The sequence below is a fragment of the Marmota marmota genome, unplaced genomic scaffold (genome assembly GCF_001458135.2).
Source record: "Marmota marmota marmota unplaced genomic scaffold, marMar, whole genome shotgun sequence".
NCBI lineage: Eukaryota > Metazoa > Chordata > Mammalia > Rodentia > Sciuridae > Marmota > Marmota marmota.
The window spans coordinates 24,303,355-24,327,766 of NW_026000249.1; the positions used below are offsets into that span (position 1 = coordinate 24,303,355).

The 24,412-nt window shown below is 33.8% G+C and overlaps 1 protein-coding gene across 1 annotated transcript in view; it reads left to right on the plus strand.

Annotated features, from left to right (window-relative positions):
• Positions 1 to 24,412, plus strand: part of Cfap47 (cilia and flagella associated protein 47) — a 424,564-nt gene that overhangs the window by 124,545 nt on the left and 275,607 nt on the right. The window contains exon 29 of the mRNA XM_048796386.1: positions 21,550 to 21,771. Coding sequence (XP_048652343.1) covers positions 21,550 to 21,771 — 222 coding nt within the window. The remainder of the gene's footprint in view (positions 1 to 21,549; positions 21,772 to 24,412) is intronic.

Sequence of the window (24,412 nt, forward strand, 5' to 3'; positions counted from 1 at the left end):
AACACACACACACACACACACACACACACAAAAGATTTGTTTTTTGCTATAAGCAGAGGACAAGGGTTTCTCTGGATACTCTGAATGTTTGTTTTTCCATGAACTATTTTCCCAAATTAAAAATCAGACAAAAGTTGTTAGCAAGTTGCCAATTCATGGTAACATACATACTTTAGGGTTCTAGACCAGACAGAATACAAAAGGAAGGGGGAATTTAAAACATGAACATCCACTGTAGGTGCCATAAATTTCCCAGATAGCTGGGGGTTGATTTTATTTTGAGAGATCTCCAATTTTTCCTGAAGGCAAAGACTACTTTTGTGTCCTTTACATGTTTTGTGGGATAGTAGATCAATCCTGGATTTTCCATATATAGCAGTTAACTGTAATGATCACTGTACCATGTGTGACTGTCTTCTTCTCTGTCAACACTAAAGTTGGAGCCTCTGTTTTATTCCTCTAGGAAAAGGGTTTATTGTTTCCCCTATAGCATACTGCTATACAGTGTATCAATTCTATTGATCCCTCAATTCAGTTCTATCCATTCTCTGTCTAATAGATACCCTTCAAATTTTCTGGTATACTCATGGTCTCTTTCCCAATTTCAATGTCATTATAGGCTTATTCCCTTTCTCCCATTTTTCTGACATGTAGAAATATTTTGAGAGGGAGAGAAGATGAGTGCATGTGTTCAATTTATTTTTCCTGAACACGGAGTTGCCCTTCCTTCTCAAACATTTCTGTTTCACTCTTCCTATTATCTTGTTTTACTCCCATCATAATGACTCATTATTTTAGTTATTGCTTTCATTACTATAATCTAATGATCCATGCACCATTGAATTTACTTTGCATTATCTGTCTTATTTTCTTCCTTTTAAATATTTTTGTGATGAGTTTACTACTAATAATGTTTAATATAGATTAGGCAAGGAATCATTATATATGTTTTATGGGTATTAAATTTATTCTTTTTTAAAAATTTGTTCTTTTTAGTTATACATTACAGTAGAGTATATTTTGACATATCATATATAAATGGAGTATAACTTCCCATTTTTGTGGTTGTACATGATGTGAAGTTACACTGGTTGTGTATTCATATATGAGCACTGGAAACTTACGTCCAATGCATTCTACTATTTTTTTTTCCCATTTCCCCTTCCCGCAATTATACTCTTTCCAATCTGGTGAGCCTCTCCTTCGCTCACCCCCACACCCCCAGCCTATTGTGAGTCAGCATCCACATATTGGAGAGAACATTCAGCTTTTGGTTATTTGTGATTGGCTTGTTTCACTTAGCATGATATTCTCTAGTTCCATCCATTTACTGGCAAACGCCATAATTTCATTCTTTATAGCCGAATAATATTCCATTGTGTATATGTACCACATTTTCTTTAGCCATTCAACTGTTGAAGGGCACCTAGGTTGGTTCCATAGTTTATTGTGAATTGACCTGCTATATACATTGAAGTGGCTGTGTCATTATAGTATACTGATTTTAAGTCCTTTGGATATATACCAAGGAGTGTGATAACTAGGTCAAATAATGGTTCCATTCCAAGTTTTCTGATGAATATCTACTGCTTTCCAGAGTGTCTGCACCAATTTGCAGTCCCAGCAGCAATGTATAAGTGTACCTTTCTCCCCTCATCCTCACCAATATTTATTATTCTTAGTATTATTGATAATTGCCATTCTGACTGGAGTGAGAGGAAACCTCAGTGTGGTTTTAATTTGCATTTTTCTAATTATTGGAGGTGTTCAAAATTTTTTCTTATATTTGTTGACCATTTCTATTTCAACTTCTGTGAAGTGCTTGTTCAGTTCTTTGCCAGTTTATTGATTGGGTTATTTGTTTTTTTGGTGTTTTTTTTTTTAGTTCTTTGTATATCCTTGAGGTTAATGTTCTATCTGAGGTATAGGTGGCAAAGATTTTCTCCCATTCTGTTGGGTCTCTCTTCATGTTCTTGATTGTTTCCTTTGCTGTGAAGAAGCTTTTTAGTTTGATGCCATCCCATTTATTGATTCTTGATTTTACTTTTTGCCCTTTAGGAATCTTACTGAGGAAGTTAGTTCCTAAACTGACATAATGGAGAGTTGGGCCTGCTTTTTCTTCTAGTATGTGCAGGGTCTCTGGTCTAATGCCAAGGTCCTTGATCCACCTTGAATTGAGTTTTGTGCTGGGTGAGATATAGGGGTTCAGTTTCATTCTACTATGAGAGGATTTCTAGTTTTCCTAGCACCATTTGAAGGGATGTCTTTTCTCCAGTGTGTTTTTGGTGCCTTTGTCTAGTATGAGATAATTGTATTTATGTGGGTTTGTCTACTCTGTCTTCTATTCTATTCTATTAGTGTTCATATCTGTTTTGGTGCCAATACCATGCCATTTTTTGTTACCACAGCTCTGTAGTATAATTTAAGGTCTAGTATTGTAATGCCTCTTGCTTCACTTTTCTCACTGAGGATTGCTTTATCTATTCTGGGCCTCTTATTTTTCCAAATGAATTTCATGACAGCTTTTTCTTTTTAAAAAATATTTATGTTTTAGTTTTAGGTGGACACAATATCTTTATTTTATTTTTATGTGGTGCTAAGAATCGAACCCAAGTGCCTCACGTATGCTAGGCGAGCACACTACCACTTGAGCCACATCCCCAGCCCAGCTCTTTCTTTTTATGAAGAACATCATTGGCATTTTAATTGGAATTGCATTAAATCTGTATAGTGCTTTTGGGAGTATGGCCATTTTGACAATATTAATTCTGCCCATGCATGAACATGGGAGATATTTCCACATTCTAAGGTCTTCTTCAATTTCTTTCCTTAATGTTCTGTAGTTTTCATTGTAGAAGTCTTTCACCTCTTTTGTTTGATTGATTCTCAAATTTTTTTTATTTTAATTTTTTTCAGGTTACATAGTCATTAAGGGAAGATGGCTTTTTAAAAATTTAATTGATTTTATTTTTTTAAATACATGACAGCGGAATGCATTACAATTCTTATTACACATATATACCACAATTTTTCCTATCTCTGTTTGTATATAAAGTAGATTGACACCTGATTCGTGTCTTCATACATGTACGTTGGATAATGATATCCATCACATTCCTCCATCCTTCCTAATTCCCTGCCTCCTCCCTTCCCCTCCCACCCCTCTTCCATATCTATAATTCACCTATTTATCTCATGCTCCCTCTCCCTACCCCACTATGAGTCAGCCTCCTTATATCAGGGAGAGAAAACATTCAGCATTTGTTTTTTTTGGGATTGACTAACTTCATTTAGTATTATCCTCTCTAAAGCCATCCATTTACCTGCAAATGCCATGATTTTATTCTCTTTTATTGCTGGGTAAAATTCCATTGTGTACATATGCCACATTTTTTTATTCCATTCATCCACTGAAGGTCATCTAGGTTGGCTCCACAGTTTAGCTATTGTGCTGTTATAAACATTGATGTGGCTGTGTCCCTGTAGTATGCTGTTTTTAAGTCCTTTGGGTATAGTCCAAAGAGAGGGATAGCTGAGTCAAATGGTCATTCCATTCCCGGATTTCCAAGTAATCTCCATACTGTTTTCCATATTGGCTGCACCAATTTGCAGTCCCACCAGCAATGTATGGGTGTCCCTTTTCCCCCACATACTCGCCAACACTTATTGTTGTTTGTCTTTATAATAGCTGCCATTCTGACTGGAGTGAGATGAAATCTTAGAGTAGTTTTGATTTGCATTTCTCTGATTGCTAGAGATGATGAGCATTTTTTCATATATTTGTTGATTGATTGTATATCCTCTTCTGAGAAGTGTCTGTTCAGGTCCCTGGCCCATTTGGATTGGGTTATTTGGGGTTTTTTTTTTTTTTGGTGTTTAGCTTTTTGAGTTCTTTATATACCCTAGAGATTAGTGCTCTATCTAATGTGTGAGGGGTGAAAATTTGCTCCCAGGATAGGCTCTCTGTTCACCTCACAGATTATTTCTTTTGCTGAAAAGAAACTTTTTAGTTTGATTCCATCTCATTAATTGATTATTGGTTTTAATTCTTATGCTATAGGAGTCTTATTAAGGAAGTTGGGGCCTAATCCCACATGATGAATATTAGGGCCTACTTTTTCTTCAATTAGATGCAGAGTCTCTGGTTTAATTCCTAGGTCCTTGATCCATTTTGAGTTAAGTTTTGTGCATGGTGACAGATATGGGTTCAATTTCATTTTGTTGCACATGGATTTCCAGTTTTCCTAGCACCATTTGTTGAAAATGTATCTTTTCTCCAATGCATGTTTTTGGCACCTTTGTCTAATATAAGATAATTGTAATTTTGTGGGTTAGTCTCTGTGTTCTCTATTCTGTACCATTGGACTACCAGTCTGTTTTGGTGCCAATACCATGCTGTTTTTGTTACTATTGTACTGTAGTATGGTTTAAAGTCTGGTATAGTGATGTCACCTCCTTTGCTTTGCTCTTCCTGCTAAGGATTGCTTTAGCTATTCTGAGTCTTTTATTTTTCCAGATGAATTTCATGATTGCTTTTTCTATTTCTATGAAGAATGCCATTGGGATTTTGATCAGAATTGCATTAAGTCTGCATAGTGCTTTTGGTAGTATGGTCATTTTGATAATATTAATTCTGCCTATCCAAGAGCAAGGTAGATCTTTCCATCTTCTAAGGTCTTCTTTGATTTCTCTCTTTAGGGTTCTGTAGCTTTCATTGTATAGATCATTCACCTGTTTCGTTAAGTTGATTCCCAAGTATCTTATTTTTTTTTTAGGATATTGTGAATGGGTTAGTTTTCCTCATTTCCTTATCAAAGGCTTTGTCACTGATATACAGAAATGCCTTTGATTTATGGGTGTTGATTTTTTATCCTGCTACTTTGCTGAATTCATTTACTAGTTCTAGAAGTTTTCTGGTGGAGTTTTTGGGTCTTCTAGGTATAGAATCATATTGTCAGCAAATAGTGCTAATTTAAGTCCTTCTTTTCCTATACATATCCCTTTGATTTCTTTTGTCTGTCTAATCGCTCTGGCCAGTGTTTCAAGAACTATGTTGAATAGAAGTGGTGAAAAAGGGCATCCCTGTCTTGTTCCAGTTTTTAGAGGGAATGCCTTCAATTTTTCTTCGTTTAGAATGATGTTGGCCTGAGGCTTAGCACAGATAGCCTTTACAATGTTGAGATATGTTTCTGTTATCCCTAGTTTTTCTAGTGTTTTGAACATAAAGGGCTGCTGTATTTTGTCAAATGCTTTTTATACATCTATTGAGGTGATCATATGATTCTTGTTTTAAGTCTATTGATGTGATGAATTACATTTATTGATTTCCGTATGTTGAACCAACCTTGCATTTCTGGGATGAATCCCACTTGATCATGGTACACAATCTTTTTGATATGTTTTTGTATTTAATTTGCCAGGATTTTATTGAGAATTTTTGCATCTATGTTCATTAGAGATATTGGTCTGAAGTTTTCTTTCTTTGAAGTGTCTTTGCCTGGTTTTGGGATCAGGGTGATATTGGCCTCATAGAATGAGTTTGGAATTACTGCCTCTTTTCTATTTCCTAAAATAAATTGAAGAGTATTGGTATTACTTCTTCTTTAAAGGTCTTATAGAACTTGGCTGTGTATCCATCTGGTCCTGCGCTTTTCTTGGTTGGTAAGCTTTTGATGGCTTCTTCTATTTCCTCACTTGATATTGGTCTGTTTAAATTGTATGTATCTTCCTGACTCAATCTGGGCAAATCATATGATTTAAGAAATTTGTCGATGCCTTCAATGTCTTCTATTTTATTGGAGTATAAGATTTCAAAATAATTTCTAATTATCCTCTGTATTTCTGTAGTGTCTGTTGTGATATTGCCTTTTTCATCACATATGCTGGTAATTTGAATTCTCTCTCTCCTTCTCTTCATTAGCATGGCTAATGGTCTGTCAATTTTATTTATTTTTTTCAAAGAACCAACTTTTAGTTTTGTCAATTTTTTCAATTGTTTCTTTTGTTTTGATTTCATTGATTTCAGCTCTAATTTTAATTATTTCTTGCCTTTTACTGCTTTTGATTTGTTCTTCTTTTACTAGGTCATTGAGATGTAATGTGAGGTCATTTATTTGTTAATTTTTTCTTCTTTTAAGGAATGAACTCCATGCAATGAATTTTCCTTTTAGTACTACTTTCATAGTGTCTCAGAGATTCCGATAGGTTGTGTCTATGTTCTCATTTACCACTAAGAATTTTTTAATCTCCTCTTTGATATCGTCTATGACCCATTGTTCATTTAGTAGCATATTGTTTATTCTCCAGGTGATGGAGAAATTTTTATTTTTTATTTTGTCATTGATTTCTAATTTCATTCCATTATGATCTGATAAAATGCCTGGTAGTATCTCTACTTTTTTGTATTTGCTAAGAGTTGCTTATGATGTATTTTAGAGAAGGATCTATGTGCTGCTGAGAAAAAAGTGTATCTGCTTGATGCAGGTTGAAATGTTCTATATATGTAAATTAAGTCTAAGTTATTGATTGTGTTATTGAGTTCAATAGTTTCTTTATTCAACTTTTGTTTGGAAGATCTATGCAGTGGTGAGAGGTGTGTGTTAAAGTCACCCAAGATTTTTGTATTTTGGTCAATATGACTCTTGAACTTGAGAAGAGTTTGTTTGATGAACATAGCTGTTCCATTGTTTGGGGCATGTGTATTTATGATTGCTATGTCTTGTTGGTGTATGGTTCCCTTGAGCAGTATGTAATTTTCATCTTTATCTTTTTCATTTAACCTTGGCTTGACATCTTACTTTATTTGATATGAGTATGGAAACCCCTGCTTGCTTCTGCAGTCCGTGTGAGTGGTATGATTTTTGCCAACCTTTCACCTTCAGTGTGTGTATATCTTTTTCTATGAGAGGAGTCTCTTGGAGGAAGCATATTGTTGGGTCTTTTTTTAAATCCAGTCTGCTAGTCTATGTCTTTTGATTGGTGAGTTTAGGCCATTAATATTCAGGGTTATTATTGAGACATGATTTGTATTCCCAGCCATTTTTGTTTATTTTTGGTATTTCACATGATTTGGTTTCTCCTCTGATTATATTTTCCTTTAGGGTAATCCCTCCCTCTGCTTGATTTTCCTCATTGTTTTTCATTTCCTCTTCTTTGGATATGTTACTGAGGATGTTCTGAAGTGCAGGCTTTCTAGTTGTAAATTCTTTTAACTTTTGTTTATCATGGAAGGTTTTTATTTCATCATCAAATCTAAAACTTAATTTTGCTGGATATAAGATTCTTGGTTGGCATCCATGTTCTTTCAGAGCTTGGAATATGTTGTTCCACAATCTCCTGGCTTTGAGGTTCTGGATTGAAAAATCTGCTAAGATACGATTTGGTCTCCCCTTATATGTGATCTGATTCCTCTCTCTTGTGGCTTTTAAGATGCTTATACTGTATGCTAGGCATTTTCATTATAATATGCCTTGGTGTAGATCTGTTGTAATTTTGTACATTTGTTGTCCTTTAAGCCTCTTGTATTTGGTTTTCCAATTCATTCTTCATGCTTGGGAAATTTTCTGATATTATCTCATTGAATAGATTGTGCATTCCTTTGGTTTGAAATTCTGTGTCTTCCTCTATCCCAATGACTCTTAAATTTGGTCTTTTTATGCTGTCCCATATTTCTTGAATGTTCTACGTGTGGTTTCTTATCATTTTCGCTGTGTGGTGTATGTTCTTTTCAAGATGATTTATTTGATCTTCATTGTCTGATGTCCTATCTTCTAAGTTTCTAAGTGGTCTACTCTGTTGGTGATGCTTTTATTTGAGTTTTTAATTTGGTTTATTATTTCTTTCATTTCAAGGATTTCTATTTTTTTTGTTTTTGTTTTTGGTAGAACCTCTATCTCCCTTGGATTTGTTTATGTAGCTCATTGTCAAAGTGATCTTTCACTGCCTGTATTTGTTCTCTTATGTCTTCTTTGACATCCTAAAACATTTTAACCATGTATACCTGAAAACTTTCTGTAATTTTTTCTGCTGTAGCTGCCAATGTTTGTAATGATGTGTTGTTGTGATTTGTTTGTGGTACTTTCTTCCCTTTTCTTTTCATGTTGCTTATGTGTTTTCCTTTCTAGCTCTGTGCCTCTGGTGTGTTATTGTTTTTACTCTATAGATTTGTAGTGCTCTTGTAGGGTGCCAAGATCGCTCCTTTGTTGGGAAGGACAATGTTAACAGATCCCAATATCAGCAGTACATCACCTATGAACAAATTGTTGTTATCAAGACATATACAGATTAGTCTTAATGTCCAGAAATGTTGGATTCAATTATTACTTAAAATATAATTAGTAGTTTCATAAAAAGGTTTATAGTTTCTGGCAGTGGACATTGAACTGGGGATCAGGCGTAGAACAATATGCTGAAGGGAAAAGATGTGAGGGTATAGAGTTAATGTATCTTAGGAAATGAGAAGGAGAGAAATCTAGTGAGTAGGTTTAGTAGCAGGAGAATAGATAGGAAGTAATTTGAGGTAGACAATTACGTGGCAAGACAGTAGAGTACATAAAACAACACACATGTATTTATAAAAACACAGGATGTAAAAATAGTAAAATTTGGCAGGTGAAGGAAGATGAAAGAGAAAAAAAGGGAAAGAAAGAATGAAAGAAAAATAAAAGAGAAAGAAAAAAGGGGCTTATGCAATTCAGGTGATTCAGTCCTCAAAGTCCTATTTCACGCAAGGTTCTTGGTTTCACATATGTTGGGGATGTGAGGGCTGGAGGATAGAAGGGTAGAAGAGAAACAAAAGAAGAAAAAAAAACTCTTTAGAGATCTGTTTCTTTGTCTTCTCATCCAGTAGATGTCTCTGCCCTCAGGATGGTGTAGCAACCAGGGTGTGAAGACTGGACTTGGTGTGGAGTGTCTGGAAGCAGGGCGTACAGCCCACAAGTCCCAGAAGGGAAATAGTGCCTCATGGGTCTTTCTTTACTACCACTCATCTGACTTGTGCCCCTGGTATCATCTCCCTGTCTTGCCTGGAGATTTCCCAGATCCAGGTCTCTCTGTTATGCTCCAGACTTTAGTCCCCTCCCCTGTCTTACTTATCAGGTCCCAATTGTGGGACCTGTCACCCCTAGGCTCACTCCATGTGGGCAGCGCCCTCTTCACACTGCACTCCTGTCCAACTGAGAGCTATTTTTGTGTTGGGTGGTCACTGTGTTGGGTTACCACAGCTGGAGGTGGGGGGGGGGCTGGAAATCAGGTACCTGCTCAAATGGTGATCCGGTCTGATAGCCACGCCCACCTAAAAAAATGGCGAGGAAGGTTTTCCAAGATGTAGTTGGTCTGCCTCCAGTGCCAGGGTGTCTGGTGATGTGGTGGAAGCTGGGTGATGGCCTTGTGCTATGGATAGGCAGCATCGGGGTGACCTGCATGGGAGCGGTGCACAGGCTGGAGTTCTGCAGAGGTAGGTATTTCCGCTAAGCCATTTGTGAGCCATGCTTGAGCTAGAACTGCGGGCTTTGGGGCTGGAGTCTGGAGACCTACTCCTGTCCAGAATTTCTGATTTCTGCGCTGGTGATTGCAGCGCTGGTGATTTCTGCGAAAATCCACTGTTTAGGGGTCTTCCCACACTCTCTGAGATGTTGTACCCTGTCTAGGCGAAACCCTGTGGAGAAGCTGCTCCTCTGTTCTCCCAACTTCATGCCACAGAGCAGCCAGAAACAGGACTTCTTCTATCCTGCCATCTTCCTCCCTCCCTCCAAAATGGAATTTTTAAAGTGTCCGCTGTATGTTGCAAGTGGGCCTTGAGTTACATCCAAGAAGTTAGAAGAAGAGCATGAGACAGTTAAATGTCTGAATTTGGGAACTGGGGAGAGAAGAGAAGAAAAGAGAAGAGAAAGAGGTGGGAATAGGTAGGGAGGTGGAACTAATGGGGAGGAGAGGTCTGTGGGAATTCTCTTATTTTATTTTTTGAGGCTGTTGTGAATGGGATAGTTTTTCTAATTTCTCTTTCAGTTGATTCATCATTGTTATATAGGAACACAGTTGATTTATGGGTGTTAATTTTACATCCTGCTACTTTGCTGAATTCATTTATGAGTTCAAGAAGCTTTTTGGTGCAGTTTTTGGGTCTTCTAAATATAGAATCATGTTGTTGACAATTAGGGATAGTTTAAGTTCTTCTTTAACTATTCAGATCCATTTAATCTCTTTCCTGTGTCTAATTGCTATGGCCTAGGACTTCAAGGACTAATGTTGAATAGAAGTGGTGAAAGAGAGCATCACTGTGTTGTTCCAATTTTTACAGGGAAAGTTTTCATTTTTTTCTCCATTGAAAATGAGGTTGGTCTTGGGTTTAGCATATATAGCTTTTACAATGTTGAGGTCTATTTCTACTATCCCTAGTTTTTCTAGTGTTTTGAGTATGAATGTGTGCTGTATTCTGTAAAATGTTTTTCATTCATCTATCGAGATAATCATGTGATTCTTGTCTTTAAGTCTATCGATGTGATGAATTACGTTTATTAATTTCCGTATATTTAACCAACCTTGCATCCCTGAGATAAACCCCACTTGATTATGGTGCACTGTCTTTTTATTACATTTTATATGCAATTTGCTAGTTTTTATTAAGAATTTTTGCATCTATGTTCAGCAGGGATGTTGGTCTGAAGTTTTCTTTTCTTAATGTGTCTTTGGTTTTGGTAGCAAGGTGATACTAGCTTCATTGAATGAGTTTGGAAAGATTCCCTTTTTTTATTTCATGGAATAATTTGAGAAGGATTAGCATTAATTCTTCTTGAAGGTCTGATAGAACTCTGCTGAGAATCTGTCTGATCTTTGGGGTTTTTTTGTTGGTGGGCTTTGGATGGTGTCTTCAATTTCATTGCTTGAAGTTGATCTGTTTAAATTTTCTGTGTCCTCCTGGTTCAATTTAGATGGTTTATAGCTCCAAAAATTTGTCAATGTCTTTAAGATTTTCTGTTTTATTGGAGCATATATTTTGAAAATAGTTTATGATTATCATTTGTATTTCAGTAGTATCTGTCATGATATTTCCAATTTCATCATGAATTTTAGTAATTTGAGTTTCGTCTTCCTTCATTAGATTGGCTAAGGGTTTACTAGCCTTATTTATTTTTTCAAAGAACCAATTTTTTGTTTCATTGATTTTTTTTAATTGTTCTTTTGTTTCAATTTTATTGTTTTCAGCTCTGTGTTTAATTATTCCCTGTCTTCTATTGTTTTGGTGCTGATTTACTCTTATTTTTATAGAGTTTTGAGATGTATAATTAGATTATTTAATTGTTGGGTTTCTATTCTTTTAATGAATGAGTTCAAAGCAATGAACTTTCCTCTTAGAACCTGCTTTTATAGTATCCCAGAGATTTCAATATGTTATGTCGCTATTTTCTTTTACCTCTAAGTATTTTTTAATTTCATCCCTGATTTATTCTACTATTCATTGGTCATTCAATAGTGTATTATTTAGTCTCTAGGTATTACAGTAGCTTCTATTTTTTAATTTGTCATTGATTTCTAATTTAATTCCATTATGATCAGATAGAATGCAGGGTAATATTATTTTTTTTATTTGCTGAGAGATGTCTATTGAGAGAAGGATCCATGTGGTGCTGAGAAAAAAATATATTCAGTCATTGACAGATGAATTATTTTATATATTTCTGTTAAGTCGAAATTATTAATTGCAACTTTCAGTTCTATTGCTTCTTTATTTAGTTTTTGTTTGGAGGATCTATCAAGTGGTGAGACAGGTATGTTAAAGTCACCCAGTATTATTGTGTTGTTGTCTGTTTGCTTCTTGAAATTGAGAAGAGTTTGTATGATGTATGTAGATGCTCCATTATTTGGAGCATAAATATTTTTAATTGTTATGTCTTGTTGTATATTTCCCTTAAGCCATATGAAATGTCCTCCTTTCTCCCTTCTGATTAACTTTGGCTTGAAGTTCGCTTTATCTGATATGAGGATAGAAACTCCTGATTTTTTATGAGATACATGTGAATGATGTATTTTTAAAACATTTTTTTAGTTGTAGATGGACACAATACCTTTATTTAGTATTTTCATTTTTTTATGTGGTGCTGGGGTTTGAACCCAGTGCCTTACACATGCCAGGCAAGTGTTCTACCACTGAGCCACAACCCCATTCTGAATATTGTATTTTTTACCTTCAGTCTGTGGACGTCTTTGCCTATAAGGTGAGTCTCTTGGAGACACAGCTTATTTGCTGGGTCTTGTATTTTAATCCAATCTGGCCATATATATCTTTTGAGTGTCTGAGTTAAGAAATCAGCTGAGGTTCAGATTGTTCTCCATCTAAACGTGATCCATTGTTTTTCTATAGCAGCCTTTAAATTTCTACCCTTATTCTGTATATTCTGTATTTTAAGTATTGTTATAATAATGTTCCTTGGTGTGGGCCTTTTGTCATTTTGTATATTTGGGGTCCTGTAAGCCTTCTGTATTTGATTTTTTCCATTTAATTCTTAAGGGTTGGTAAATTTTCTGATATTATTTCTTTGAAAAGGTTGTGCATTCAAGCCTTCATGTATCCTAATAAATCTTAGGTTTGGTCTTTTCATGCTATTCCAATTTATTTGGAAATTTGGTCCATGGTCTCTTAAAGACTTTTCTCTGTGGTCAACTTTATTTTCAAGATTATATATTTTATCTTTATGCTTGAAACTCTGTCTTCCAAGTAGTCTAGTCTGTTGGTGATGCTTTCCAATGAATTTTCAAGTTGATTATTGTTTCCTTCATTTTGAGGATTTCTGCTTGATTTTTTTCCACAATCTTTATCTCTTTATTGCAGTGATATTTCACTTCTTGTATCTCTGTCATTTCTTTTACCTCATAGATCAGTTTAACCATGAATTTAATGAATTCTGTCTCTGCCATTTCCTCCAGTGAGGTGTCAATGGAGTCTGTTGTTGAGATATTCTATGTTTTTTCCGGATGGTTTGTTCCCTTGCTTTTTCATATTGCTTTGTGTCTCACCAGCTATCTGGATGGATCTGAAGCTGTAGATTTTCTACCTTATGAGTTTATAGTGTCCCTCTCTGTTACTAGTACCTCACAGTTTGTGAGGAAGCCTAATGATAGCAACAAAGTATGCAAACAATATATAATGGTAGACTAGGTACTTGGTTCATATTTTTATATCTACAGTGTTAATTGGTACAATATGGAGAAATATTAGAATCAGCAATTTCCATCAGTAAAAACAGTAAATAATCATGAATTATGTCTGGCATAAAATCAAACAATAAGTGTTGTCTATAACTTCTGTTGTATTAATTATTGCTGTAGTATTGGTGGTAGGGGCAGATGTTCTATACATAGTCTTAAGAGGTGTTAAATTGAGTATGAGGAAAGAAGATAGGAGGGTAAAAAAGTGTTTGCAATTTGAAAGGGTGAATAGGGCAGATGCAGTGGTAACTTAGGATATGTTGTTAATGAGGAAGGGGAAGAAGAAAATAGAATTAAGATTATAAAGGAGGAGAGAGAATGGAATTTGGCTGTCAGAAATTCAAAAAAGAGAGAAGAACACAAAGGATTTAGAGTAGTGCAAAGACTACACAAACAAAATTAAAACATGCTAATCACAAACCCTAACCCTCAAAATATAGAGCATGGGAAAATAACACCTTAAAACAAGGGCTAGAAATGAGGAGAAACAAATACAGATTGTGAAAACAAATGAAGCAGAAATCCTCAAAAATGTAGGAAACAATAAAACAATAAACCAACTTGAAAATTCATTGGAAAGCATCACCAACAGACTAGATGTATAGGTGTCATTGAATCAATCAGTGCACATTCCAATAAAACAAAAACCAAATTGGGAAAAGTAAAATAGAACAACAACAAAAATGGTGTGTGGGGGGGAATCTTGTTGAAAAGTTAAGAAATTAAGGAGTCATTTCTAGTATGGTGGACAAAATAGCAAATATGTTCACAGTCTATGCCCAATTGATTTTCTTTTCATTTCTTCTTGAGGTATGAAGTGAGAATGGGAATGTGGACTATAAGTTGTCAAGTCCTTCCTTTTTTATTATGTTACTCACCAAGTTGAAGGTTGAGGTTTAAGACTTCCAAACTTCCCTTCTTGGACTCACAAGATGGGGAGAGTCAGCTTATCTCCTGTCTATTCAACTTGCATTCCCTCCAGGAAAAATGTTCTTGGTTTCTGATTTTCCAGGGGCTTGTTAGGCTCAGTTAAGTATTTGGCACTCTCAGGTTTATGTGGATCTATTCATGAACTCAGGGATCTGGGTTTCCAGTTCTTGTTATTGCATAGCACTGTAGTCCCAAGATGATCCCTGGATCAGTTCTCTGCAAATGATTGATAAACTCAGGGCAACTTTTTTTAGACCAGTTTAATAAGTTGAACAGTCTCTGGGTTGGCTAGGGCAAACTGCTCCTCCAGTCTCAGGATTTTTCATTCTCAGCCTCAAGGAAAAGCAGTATTTCTGCTGCTTGATAAATGGTGCTTCACCTCTGATCTGCCATCTTGTCCCCTCTAAAATAGGTTTTATGTCTTTCCAAAATTACTGAAACATTTTTGACATGTTTGTGTATCCCCTTTCCTGAATCTAATGATGACTGTTGTCAGAAAGCTTGCTTTGTTGGTATATGAATTAATTTTACTCTTTACAAATACCAAATTGTGGCAGCAAGGGCAATGGGGCCCAGTTCTATTGCCAATTCACTAAATATTCAGGTAGAAAGGAAAAACCAAAGAAATTATTTGAAGGGTGTTCCTACTTATTGATTAATTTTTAGCCTTTCTGTACTTTCTGGAGGCCAAAAAGTATTATTTCTTTTTAGTTTTTCCCAAATCACTAAAAGATGAGAATAACTTGAAAAAGACAAGGTAATGCAGTTTTTATTTCAGAAATTATCAGAGAAAACACACTAAATATTACAATCTGCTCACTTCAGTTTTGATGAATTGTAGGAATTAGTATTTTCTCTCAACACAACTGGAGAGATCTCTAAGCAAGTGATCTTAGAATCATTTAAGTCATATTGGATATCCCACTTTATCTAAGATAAGTAATTGTAGTATGCATTAATGCTGTTCTAGAATTTCACTCTGATACCTCCCTACAGCTACCATACACCAATCCAAATCCTTCAATGCCAGTCAGGAATCTTAGGGGGAAGAGTTTATGTTGTTCCATCTCAGGGTCTCTCATTTAGTATAAGTATATATATTCTTACAAAGAAACATTCATCAGTGAAATGTTTATCATTCACAATGAGAGCATACAAAATGAGGACAGTGTGTTTTTTATGCTTTCTTTTATCTCATCTGCAAAATGGAGATAATGCCTACTTTATAGAGCTGCTCTTATATTTAGAAGAGTTAATACCTTAAAGTTATATTGTCATATGTAACTTTTTAATTTAATTTTATTTTTTGGGGTGCTAGAAATCAAATCCTAGACACAGAGAATGTTTAGCAAATGCCCTACCACTGAGTTACATTCCCAGCCCCTTTAAAGTCATATTAGAATAGAGCTTCAGATCTAGTAAGTGTTCAGTAAATGTTATCTATTATTAATAAGTTTAATAGGATTATGTTAATCATGTTATATATTTCTGAGTTTCATTAATCACTTTTGACAACTCTTCTTCTATTTGGCAGTGGAGAGTTCGTTTAAAACTCATCATTTGAGTATTTGTTCAAATTATATTTCATGAATATTTTACCTTCCCTTAGGATTTTCCCCAAGCTTGACATAGGAATTTATTAATTCTAATTCTTTATTTGAAGATTTTTAATAATTTTAAAATTTTATGTGTGTATATGTATACACAAACACACACATTTGAAGAGAGAAAGTGAGGAGTGAGAAAGCATTGTGTTTTGAAGCTTTGAGCTGACAAGCTCATTGATAGATTTAATAATATGACAAAATATCACTGTCATTTCTGGGCATTTTGCCCATTCAGACTGCCAGTAGTACCCAATAAAGGTACAGAAACTTGATTTTAAATTTAAACTAAAAATTAAAGTGAAAGTGGTTGTAATAACTAATTAGAGTTGAGTTCCTTGATTTCTTCCCACTTCTGCACATTACAGAGTAATGAAACATTTTAAAATTTTTATTTTCAAAATAGATTCCTTCTTTAACCATATTGCAGCTGTTGTGTTGGCTATAGCAGTAAATTGTGATGGATTTCTTTAATGTAAAAGATAGATAGTAAGTACACTGAACCTTTTGCATGAGTACACTTCCATCTCCAAAGTATATGAATTCTCATAATTGAAAAGAAACTTAAAATCTTTTAATATTGTAATACTTAAACAAGAGGGGAAAGAATATGGCTATAATTATTAGTCTTTTACTTAGTAAAGTCTTCATTTGTGGAATATGTAGAAAAGAGTGGATAGTTTTTAAATCATAATTTGTTCTTCCAATGAGCAATTAAGTTATATGACTAACAATATTGCTTTTTCCACTAACAGACCTCTGGGCACTAATTTTAACTTGTTAATTTAAGTTAATTTTCATGTGCTAGAGGAACTGTGAAGGTACAGTCTGTTTCCCCTTAACTCTTTTAAATCAAGAAATAAGACATGCATGGACAGAGGCCCACAAACCAAGTATAGACCCACACATAGACCCATGTATACCAGAACAAAAAATAGCATCTCAGAGTTCCACCCTTCTCTTTAACCTTCCAAGAAGACAACCATTATCCTAAATTATAAATCATTTGTTGGTTTTTCTGTTTTTGAACTTTTTATAGGGAGAATCATACAGTTTGCATTGCTTTGTGCTGTATCTTTTGGATCAGTATTATGTTCATGGGATTCATATATTTATTTACTTATTTACATGTAGGCATAGTTATTTTGTTTTAATTTTCTTTCTTTTTGTTGTACCAGGGTTAAACCTAGGGGTGCTTAACCACTGAACTATATCCCCAGTCTTTATTATTTTTTAGATTTTGAGACAGGATCTCAGTAATTTGCTTAGGAGAGTCGCTAAGTTGATGAGGCTGGCTTTGAACTTGCAATACTCCTTCCTTAGCCTCCTCAGCTGCTGAGATTATAGGAATGCACCACTGTACCTGGCTGGCATAGTAATTTTTAATGCTATGTACTAGGTCATTGTATGAGTATCCCATTTATCCAATCTCCTGTTAAAAGATACTTGAATGGTTTAAAGATTTTTCTATTAAGAATAATGCTGCTTTGGAAATTTTCTCTTTTGGTTTGTATTTCTGAAATACATGTATGTAAGAGTAACACTGCTAGATCATAAGATAGAAATACAATTCGTTTTAAGATATATTTCCAATTTGTCAAGGTATGTTTGTCAGTTTCCACAAGCAGTACCCAAATAGTTCAGTTCTTTATACCTAATATATATAATCAGTCTTTTCAATATTAACTCTTCCATTGGGTGTGGTATGAATAGGAATTTTGTTGCTATGTCTGCTAAATGAATTCTTATATATTCTTGTTAATTTGGAATGCTTTTTCATAAAGTATCTGTTTATTTGTTTTTCCTACTTTTTAAAAATTTGATTTTTTAGATTATTTTAATGTATTTTTATGAGAATTATTTGTTGGTTATTTGTACTACAAATATATTCTCCCTAATTTGACATGTACTCTAATTTATGAATATTTACCTTAATGGTTATTTTGTCTTTCTCTTCCTTATGCATAACAATATCATCCTTTGTTATTTTTGAAACCTTTGTGTGTATGTGTATGCATATGCACGTTTATGTTTTGTCTTTTACATTTGATGTTTGATTCTCCTCGAATTTACTTTTTTGTAGATATGAGAAAAAGCATGAGATATTCTATTTTTCCCTATTTTTTCAATACCAGTCTTCTCCATTCCTCTTACGGTGTTTTTCCAAATGACTACATACTATTTTGGGTTTTATCCAATTGATTCAATGCCATTATGGAAAATATCATTCTTCTATTCCTTGTCTGCTCTATAATGTTTCTTTACTCCTAAGTCAAGTATCCATATTTTTGAGAATTTGTGTGGTTTATTCCTTTGATGCATTTGTATTGTGTTGCATCAAAACCAAATTGGCTTAAGTACTATTATTTTATAGTTCTTGATATGTAGTAGTATAAGCATTCAAAGTTTGTGGCTTTTCTCTAGTGTTTTCTTATATCTTCCATTTTCATTTCTACATAAATGTTAGGATCACTTATAAATTTCCACCAAAAAGTACCTTTATGATATTTTGATTATGATTCATCTTTAATCAAATTAGAAAAAAATTGACATCTTTACAATATTCTTCCTCTTATTAAGGTCTTTTCAAGTTCATCTTAGTGATGTTTCATAGTTTTCTGTATATAACTTTTGCACATATTTTGGTAGATTTTTCCCTGGATATTTAACATCGTTTGAAGGTATTGTTAATGGTATTTATCAATTTGATTTTCTATATTTTTATATGCTATCTAAAAATAAAGTTGATTATTGCATGCAGTTATATATCAGACTAATTTGTTGATAAGGCAATTTACTAATCCTATTTTTAATTGGGTTTTGGGGGTAATTTTGAATAATATGTTATCTGTAAATACCATATAACTGTTTTTCTCCCTTTCCAATCATTACATGTTTATTTTTTTTGCCTTACTATCTTTGCATGGGTCTTCAATTAAATATAGAATAGCGTGCAACCTATTGTTCAGTTTTATGGGAAAACCTTCCAACATTTACCATTGGGTACAAGATTTGCTCGATGTTTCTTATAGAAAATTTGATCAGGTTTTGAAGTTTATTTTTATTTCTAGCACTTACATGTTTTCAAGTTTAACAGATATTTAATTTTTAAGCAATAGATTTCCTTCTAACTTTGGCCTAATGAATATATTTTTCATTTTCAAAGTGATTTAATTTACAAATATTATTTAGAAGTTTACATGAGGCTATTATACTGTTGCTATTCAATGTAGTTTCATTAAGGTCAAAGATAATCCCCTTTGAATTTTTTTGACATTTGTTTATTGGCCAGCATTTAATTAGTTTTTATAAGAATTTCAGCTTGAACATATTTTGTATTTTGTATGTGTCAAATGTTATTTTCCATGGAATTATATTAAACCACATTTGCTTATTGTGCTTTTCAAGTAATATGTGTTTATTGATTCTTGTTTACAAAGAATTGTTTACAAATTACTACATTAAATTTTTAAAATTTTTACTTATATTTGTATACTCTAACAATTTAGTCAATTTTACTTCATACATTGTTGAGGTTGTTACCACGAGCCTTCATTTGTGCAATTATAATATCTTCATGGCATATTGAAACTTTTATGCCTATGAAATTACTTTTATACCTGGTGATGCTCTGTGTCCTAAGTGCCACTTTGCTTCCATGATTACAGGTATATTCATTTTCTTCTAGTTAACATATATAGCACATTTTTATTTTAACTGATATTAAAAAGCATGAAAGTAGTACATATTAGTAGGTACCATGTAATGTTTGATACATGTATACATGGTGTAATGTTTAAATAAGGTAAAATTTATCTACTCAAACACTTATCATTTTTTGTGTTTAATACTTTTCAAATCATTTCTTCTAGGTTTTTGAAATGTGTGGTAAAAAATTGTTATTTATTGTCACCATACTTACAGTGGTACGCCTGGAGCTTCTTGCTCTTTCCCACTGTAATTAGTACCCATTGTTGAACCTTTCCTCATTCTCCCACCCCACTTTCCCTGGCCTCTGGTGACCACTATTCTACTCTCAACTTCTATGAGATCAGCATTTTTAGATTTCACATATAAAGTCAGATCATACAGCATTTGTTTTTCCATACCTGACTTATTTCACTTAATGTAATTATCTCCAATTATATCCATGTTGCTGCAAATGACATTTTATGCCAGAATAGATTATTCATTTTATGCCAGAATAGATTGTGTATATGTACCACAATTTCATTACCCATTCATCAGTTGATGGACATTTTGGCTGTTTCCATTTCCTGGCTATTGTAAATAGTGCTGCAAAGAACATAGGAGTATGGATATCTCCTCAACATCAATTCCATTTCTTTAGATATGTATCCGGGAATAGGATTAACCTACATTTCAGTGCATTAACTCTCTATTTACATGATCTAATCTGCTATTCAACTTGTCCATTGATTTCTCAACTTTATTAATTGCATTTTTTATTTCTAAATTTTATCCTTGGTTAATTTTTAGGTAATTTACAACTCAATTAAATTCTCAATCTAGAACATAGTACATGTAGTTAATTTTAAATCTGTGTTGCACTCATAATATCTAGCGCTTCTATGTATCTGTCTTTATTGTATATGTCTTTATTTTATGTGAGTATGTACATGTATACACAAACACACACATCTTAGTCTATGATGGTGTTAATTTTCCCTAGAAAGTATTTATGTTTCTTTGGTGATAATTGCCAAGATACACTAGCTTTAGTCTACTCAATACTTTCAAGGAAGCTGAGGATCAGAAAAATCAAGTAACAACTGTAAGGTTACATAGTAAGTGACAGAGCCAGATTTTGAGCTTACTAGTATTAATCTTACCAATACAATTTGCTTTCTCCAATATTATGCTACACAGACCACCAAACTCTAGAACTGCTATTCAAAATGGCCCCTTGGGAACTTGCTGTTTTCCAGTCTAAGCTAGTAATATTTTTGTGATTCCAATTTTAACAAATAATTAAACAATGTAGTATGAGACATTTGATAAATTGTGGAAAGCAAAAATAGATTGAATTTTTTTACTCCATTCAAAAATTAGAATGCATCACAACCTATAGAATAGAGTTTTCAGTGTCTTGTTTAAACATGAGAGGGATATGTGGATCAATAGATCTCTGAAATTTATATTTTAAATGAGAATCCCTACTCATTAGTATCATGTTCAGACTATACCCTTCTAAGCATTGAAATACAAATATCAAGAAAAGGTGTGTAAATTATTTTGTATATGCATGCATCATGAATGTTTGAAATCTTCCCTGGCAACCTCAAGTCTATAGCATACAAAATTAGGCTTAATTACTTTAAATCACAGCTAGAAGGTAATGAATCCAGTAACCAATCCCTATTCTCTTTCTCAAATCCAGTTTATTCACAATCCAATAATTCTGACTTGACAATTGCAATATTCAATAGTAATGTGTGTTCAAGCAAGATACTAGAAATCTCTGGGAATGTTTAAAACTCAAATTGTGATTAACAGTAGCTGAGTGAACTATATTTTGGAATTTCTTTTCTTTTAGTTATTTGAAGATTTTTATGTCAATTTTTATATTTGTTCTTTTTAGATATATTTGAATGTATTTTAATATATTATACATACATGGAATATATATAATAGAGTGTATTTTTACCTATTATACATACATGGAATATAACTTATTCTAATTAGGAATTTCTTATGTAGTTGATTTTAATAGGATTTTATTTAGTTATTGGGCATGTTTTGTTTTATAGTGTAAAATTTCAAAACAAAATTTAACTTAAAGTCTTTATAGGGATGTACAAAAAATACAATTTTACTCATCAACCTCATCATCCAAGAAATATGCCAGGCAGAATGATTTTACCAAATATAATAAGACTATTTATGATGTGCTGCTCCACTTGAGTGGAAGAATGCCACCTGGAATTAATTCAAGTCAATCTTTACCCATGGGTAACCCTGAAAGAATAACTCAACTTCATTTGCAACATTCCTCACTTCTGGAATTTCTCAAGTAAGAGCATGAATGTGCTTAATTTAAGCTTCTAATTATGGCTTAGGAGGATAGATAGATAAATAGGTAAATAGATTGATAGACTGATTTTGAAATTACTTGTATTTTAACCAAATATTTATTGTTATACACCCTGTAATATACATCATAGAAAAATTCATACTAGTTAATAGAAACTAATCATTCCATAATATTTTGGATTTACAATCTAAGGCATTCATTCTCAAATTTTATTATAATTCATCCAAATCACTGGTAGAACTTGTTAAAACAATTTGCTGGCCCTTACCTATGGAGTTTATGATGTTACTTGGCATTTATAACAAGTTACAAGATAATGCTGATAGTGCTGGTCTATGACCTTATTTTTAAAATTCTGATCTATTGCACATATCTAAAAGCACTGAGCAAAAGAGGAATGAAACCAGTAATCTTTGTTTCTCAGATAAGTGTTAATATATTATGGATACTGTGAACTTTTCATTTCCATTAATAAAGTCTTGGATATTAAAATAATAGGCAGGCAAAAATTTCACAAATGGTTAGTATAAACTACGGGAGAAAATACTTGTCATCATAACGTCTATGTTCCTCTACAGAGATTGAATGGCAAGTGGCCAAAAAATAGAAGAGCAGCATATATTAAAAGTCTGAGAGGAGGACTGCTGAATTTATATTGCTTCTTTTGCCTGCATTTATAGCACCCTTGTTCACTAAAATGCCCTATATCCATAGGCAGTGTTATTACTTTCATGTTCTTTCATCACCAAAATAGCATTGGTAACTCATAATTATTTATATTATAGTGTTAATTTATCTTGAAATATATTAATGTACTTTTGTATCTTTGTTTATAGAATCTGTCCCACAGTTGGCCAGAGATATTCATCTATCTTATTAAGGATTGGCAATGAAGGTCAAGTAGATTCTTAGAGCTTGAATGCAAATGAAAGATTTGACATTCAGTTCTTTTATTTACAAGTCAGGATTTTTTTGAGTCTCTAGCAGTACTATGTATTGGACATAGTTCTGAACAAAATATTTTTTTTTTCATTTATTAGACTCACTATCATAGTACTAGTTCAAACTGGCTTAGACTCCTTTTGACTTGCAATAATGCCAGTAGTTTCTAAGTCACTGAAAATGACTTTAGTTCAAAACCCAGGTAGCTTGTCATGAAAGTTGCCATGATAGAACACTAGAGGGACCCACCCCACTGAAGAGGAAGAAGAATGGCAAATGGCTGGCTCTGAAGTTATAATATAAATTACAAATATTTGACAAAGGGAAGTGACAGAGTCAGTGATGGGGACCTCTTGATCCTTGGTGGAGTTAAGAGACATGAGAACGCAAGGCACAGTGGCCCACGCCTGTAATCCCAGGGGTCTCAGGAGGCTGAGGCAGGAAGATCGAAAGTTCAAAGCCAGCTTTAGCAACTTAGTGAGGCCCTAAGCAACTCAGTGAGACCCTGTCTCTAAATAAAATACAAAATAGGGCTGGGGATGTGGCTCAGTGGTCAAGTGCCCCTGAGTTCTATCCCTGGTCCAAAAAAAAAAAAAAACAGACATGAGATCCCCATCTTAGACATCAGCAATATATGATCACATGACTAATAGGTTCCCAGCAGAAAGGGGACATTTTTGAAGAGACCAAGGATCAAGAAAAGCAGTAATAGACCTTTATATGTACAGATACACAGATCCCTCTCCCCTATCTTATGTTAACCCAAATATATAGCTAATACATGTTCTGAGAGGCTCTTGTACAATTGGGGCCCTCTTTTAAAATAATAATAGATTCATGGTTTTAGAAGGTATCATGAATGTAAAGAAGCCTGGAGTTGAAGCTTTATTTACTTGGCAGTGAATTTACATCTACATCTTCCCAAATGCCATCTTGAATTAGAGATGTGATGCTGAAATTTTAAGTATTTATCAAAAGAACAGAATTACCTTAACAAAACTGTAGTGGTTATAAAACAAAAAAAGACAAAGATATATGAAGATGAAAGTTTTCATTTCCTCTCTATTCCTCTATACATAATCTAGATGAGAGAATGTGAAAGATTATATCAGTTATAGAAAAATAGCCCAACTGGAATTATGTAAATCATTTTTAACTCCACTGCCTCATCATTGGGACAGTCGATCTCACTAATTTATGAGCATTTTAGCACATCTAATTCATCTGGTGTCTTTAAAGCCCAGAGTCAAAATGAGGTCAATGTCCACTAAATTTCTTTCTTTCTTTCTTTCTTTCTTTCTTTCTTTCTTTCTTTCTTTCTTTCTTTCTTTCTTTCTTTCTTTCTTTCTTTCTTTCTTTCTTTCTTTCTTTCTTTCTTTCTTTCTTTCTTTCTTNCAACTCCCCTCTTCTCTCTCTACCCCCTCTACTGTCCTTCAATTTCTCCCCCTTGTATTATTTTCCCCTTTCCCCTCACTTCCTCTTGTATGAAATTTTGTATAACCCTGAGGGTCTCCTTCCATTTCCATGCAGTTTCCCTTCTCTCTCCCTTTCCCTCCCACCTCTCATCCCAGTTTAATGTTAATCTTCTTCTCATGCTCTTCCTCCCTACTCTGTTCTTAGTTACTCTCCTTATATCAAAGAAGACATTTGGCATTAAGACTTTTAAAGAAGTTATTAA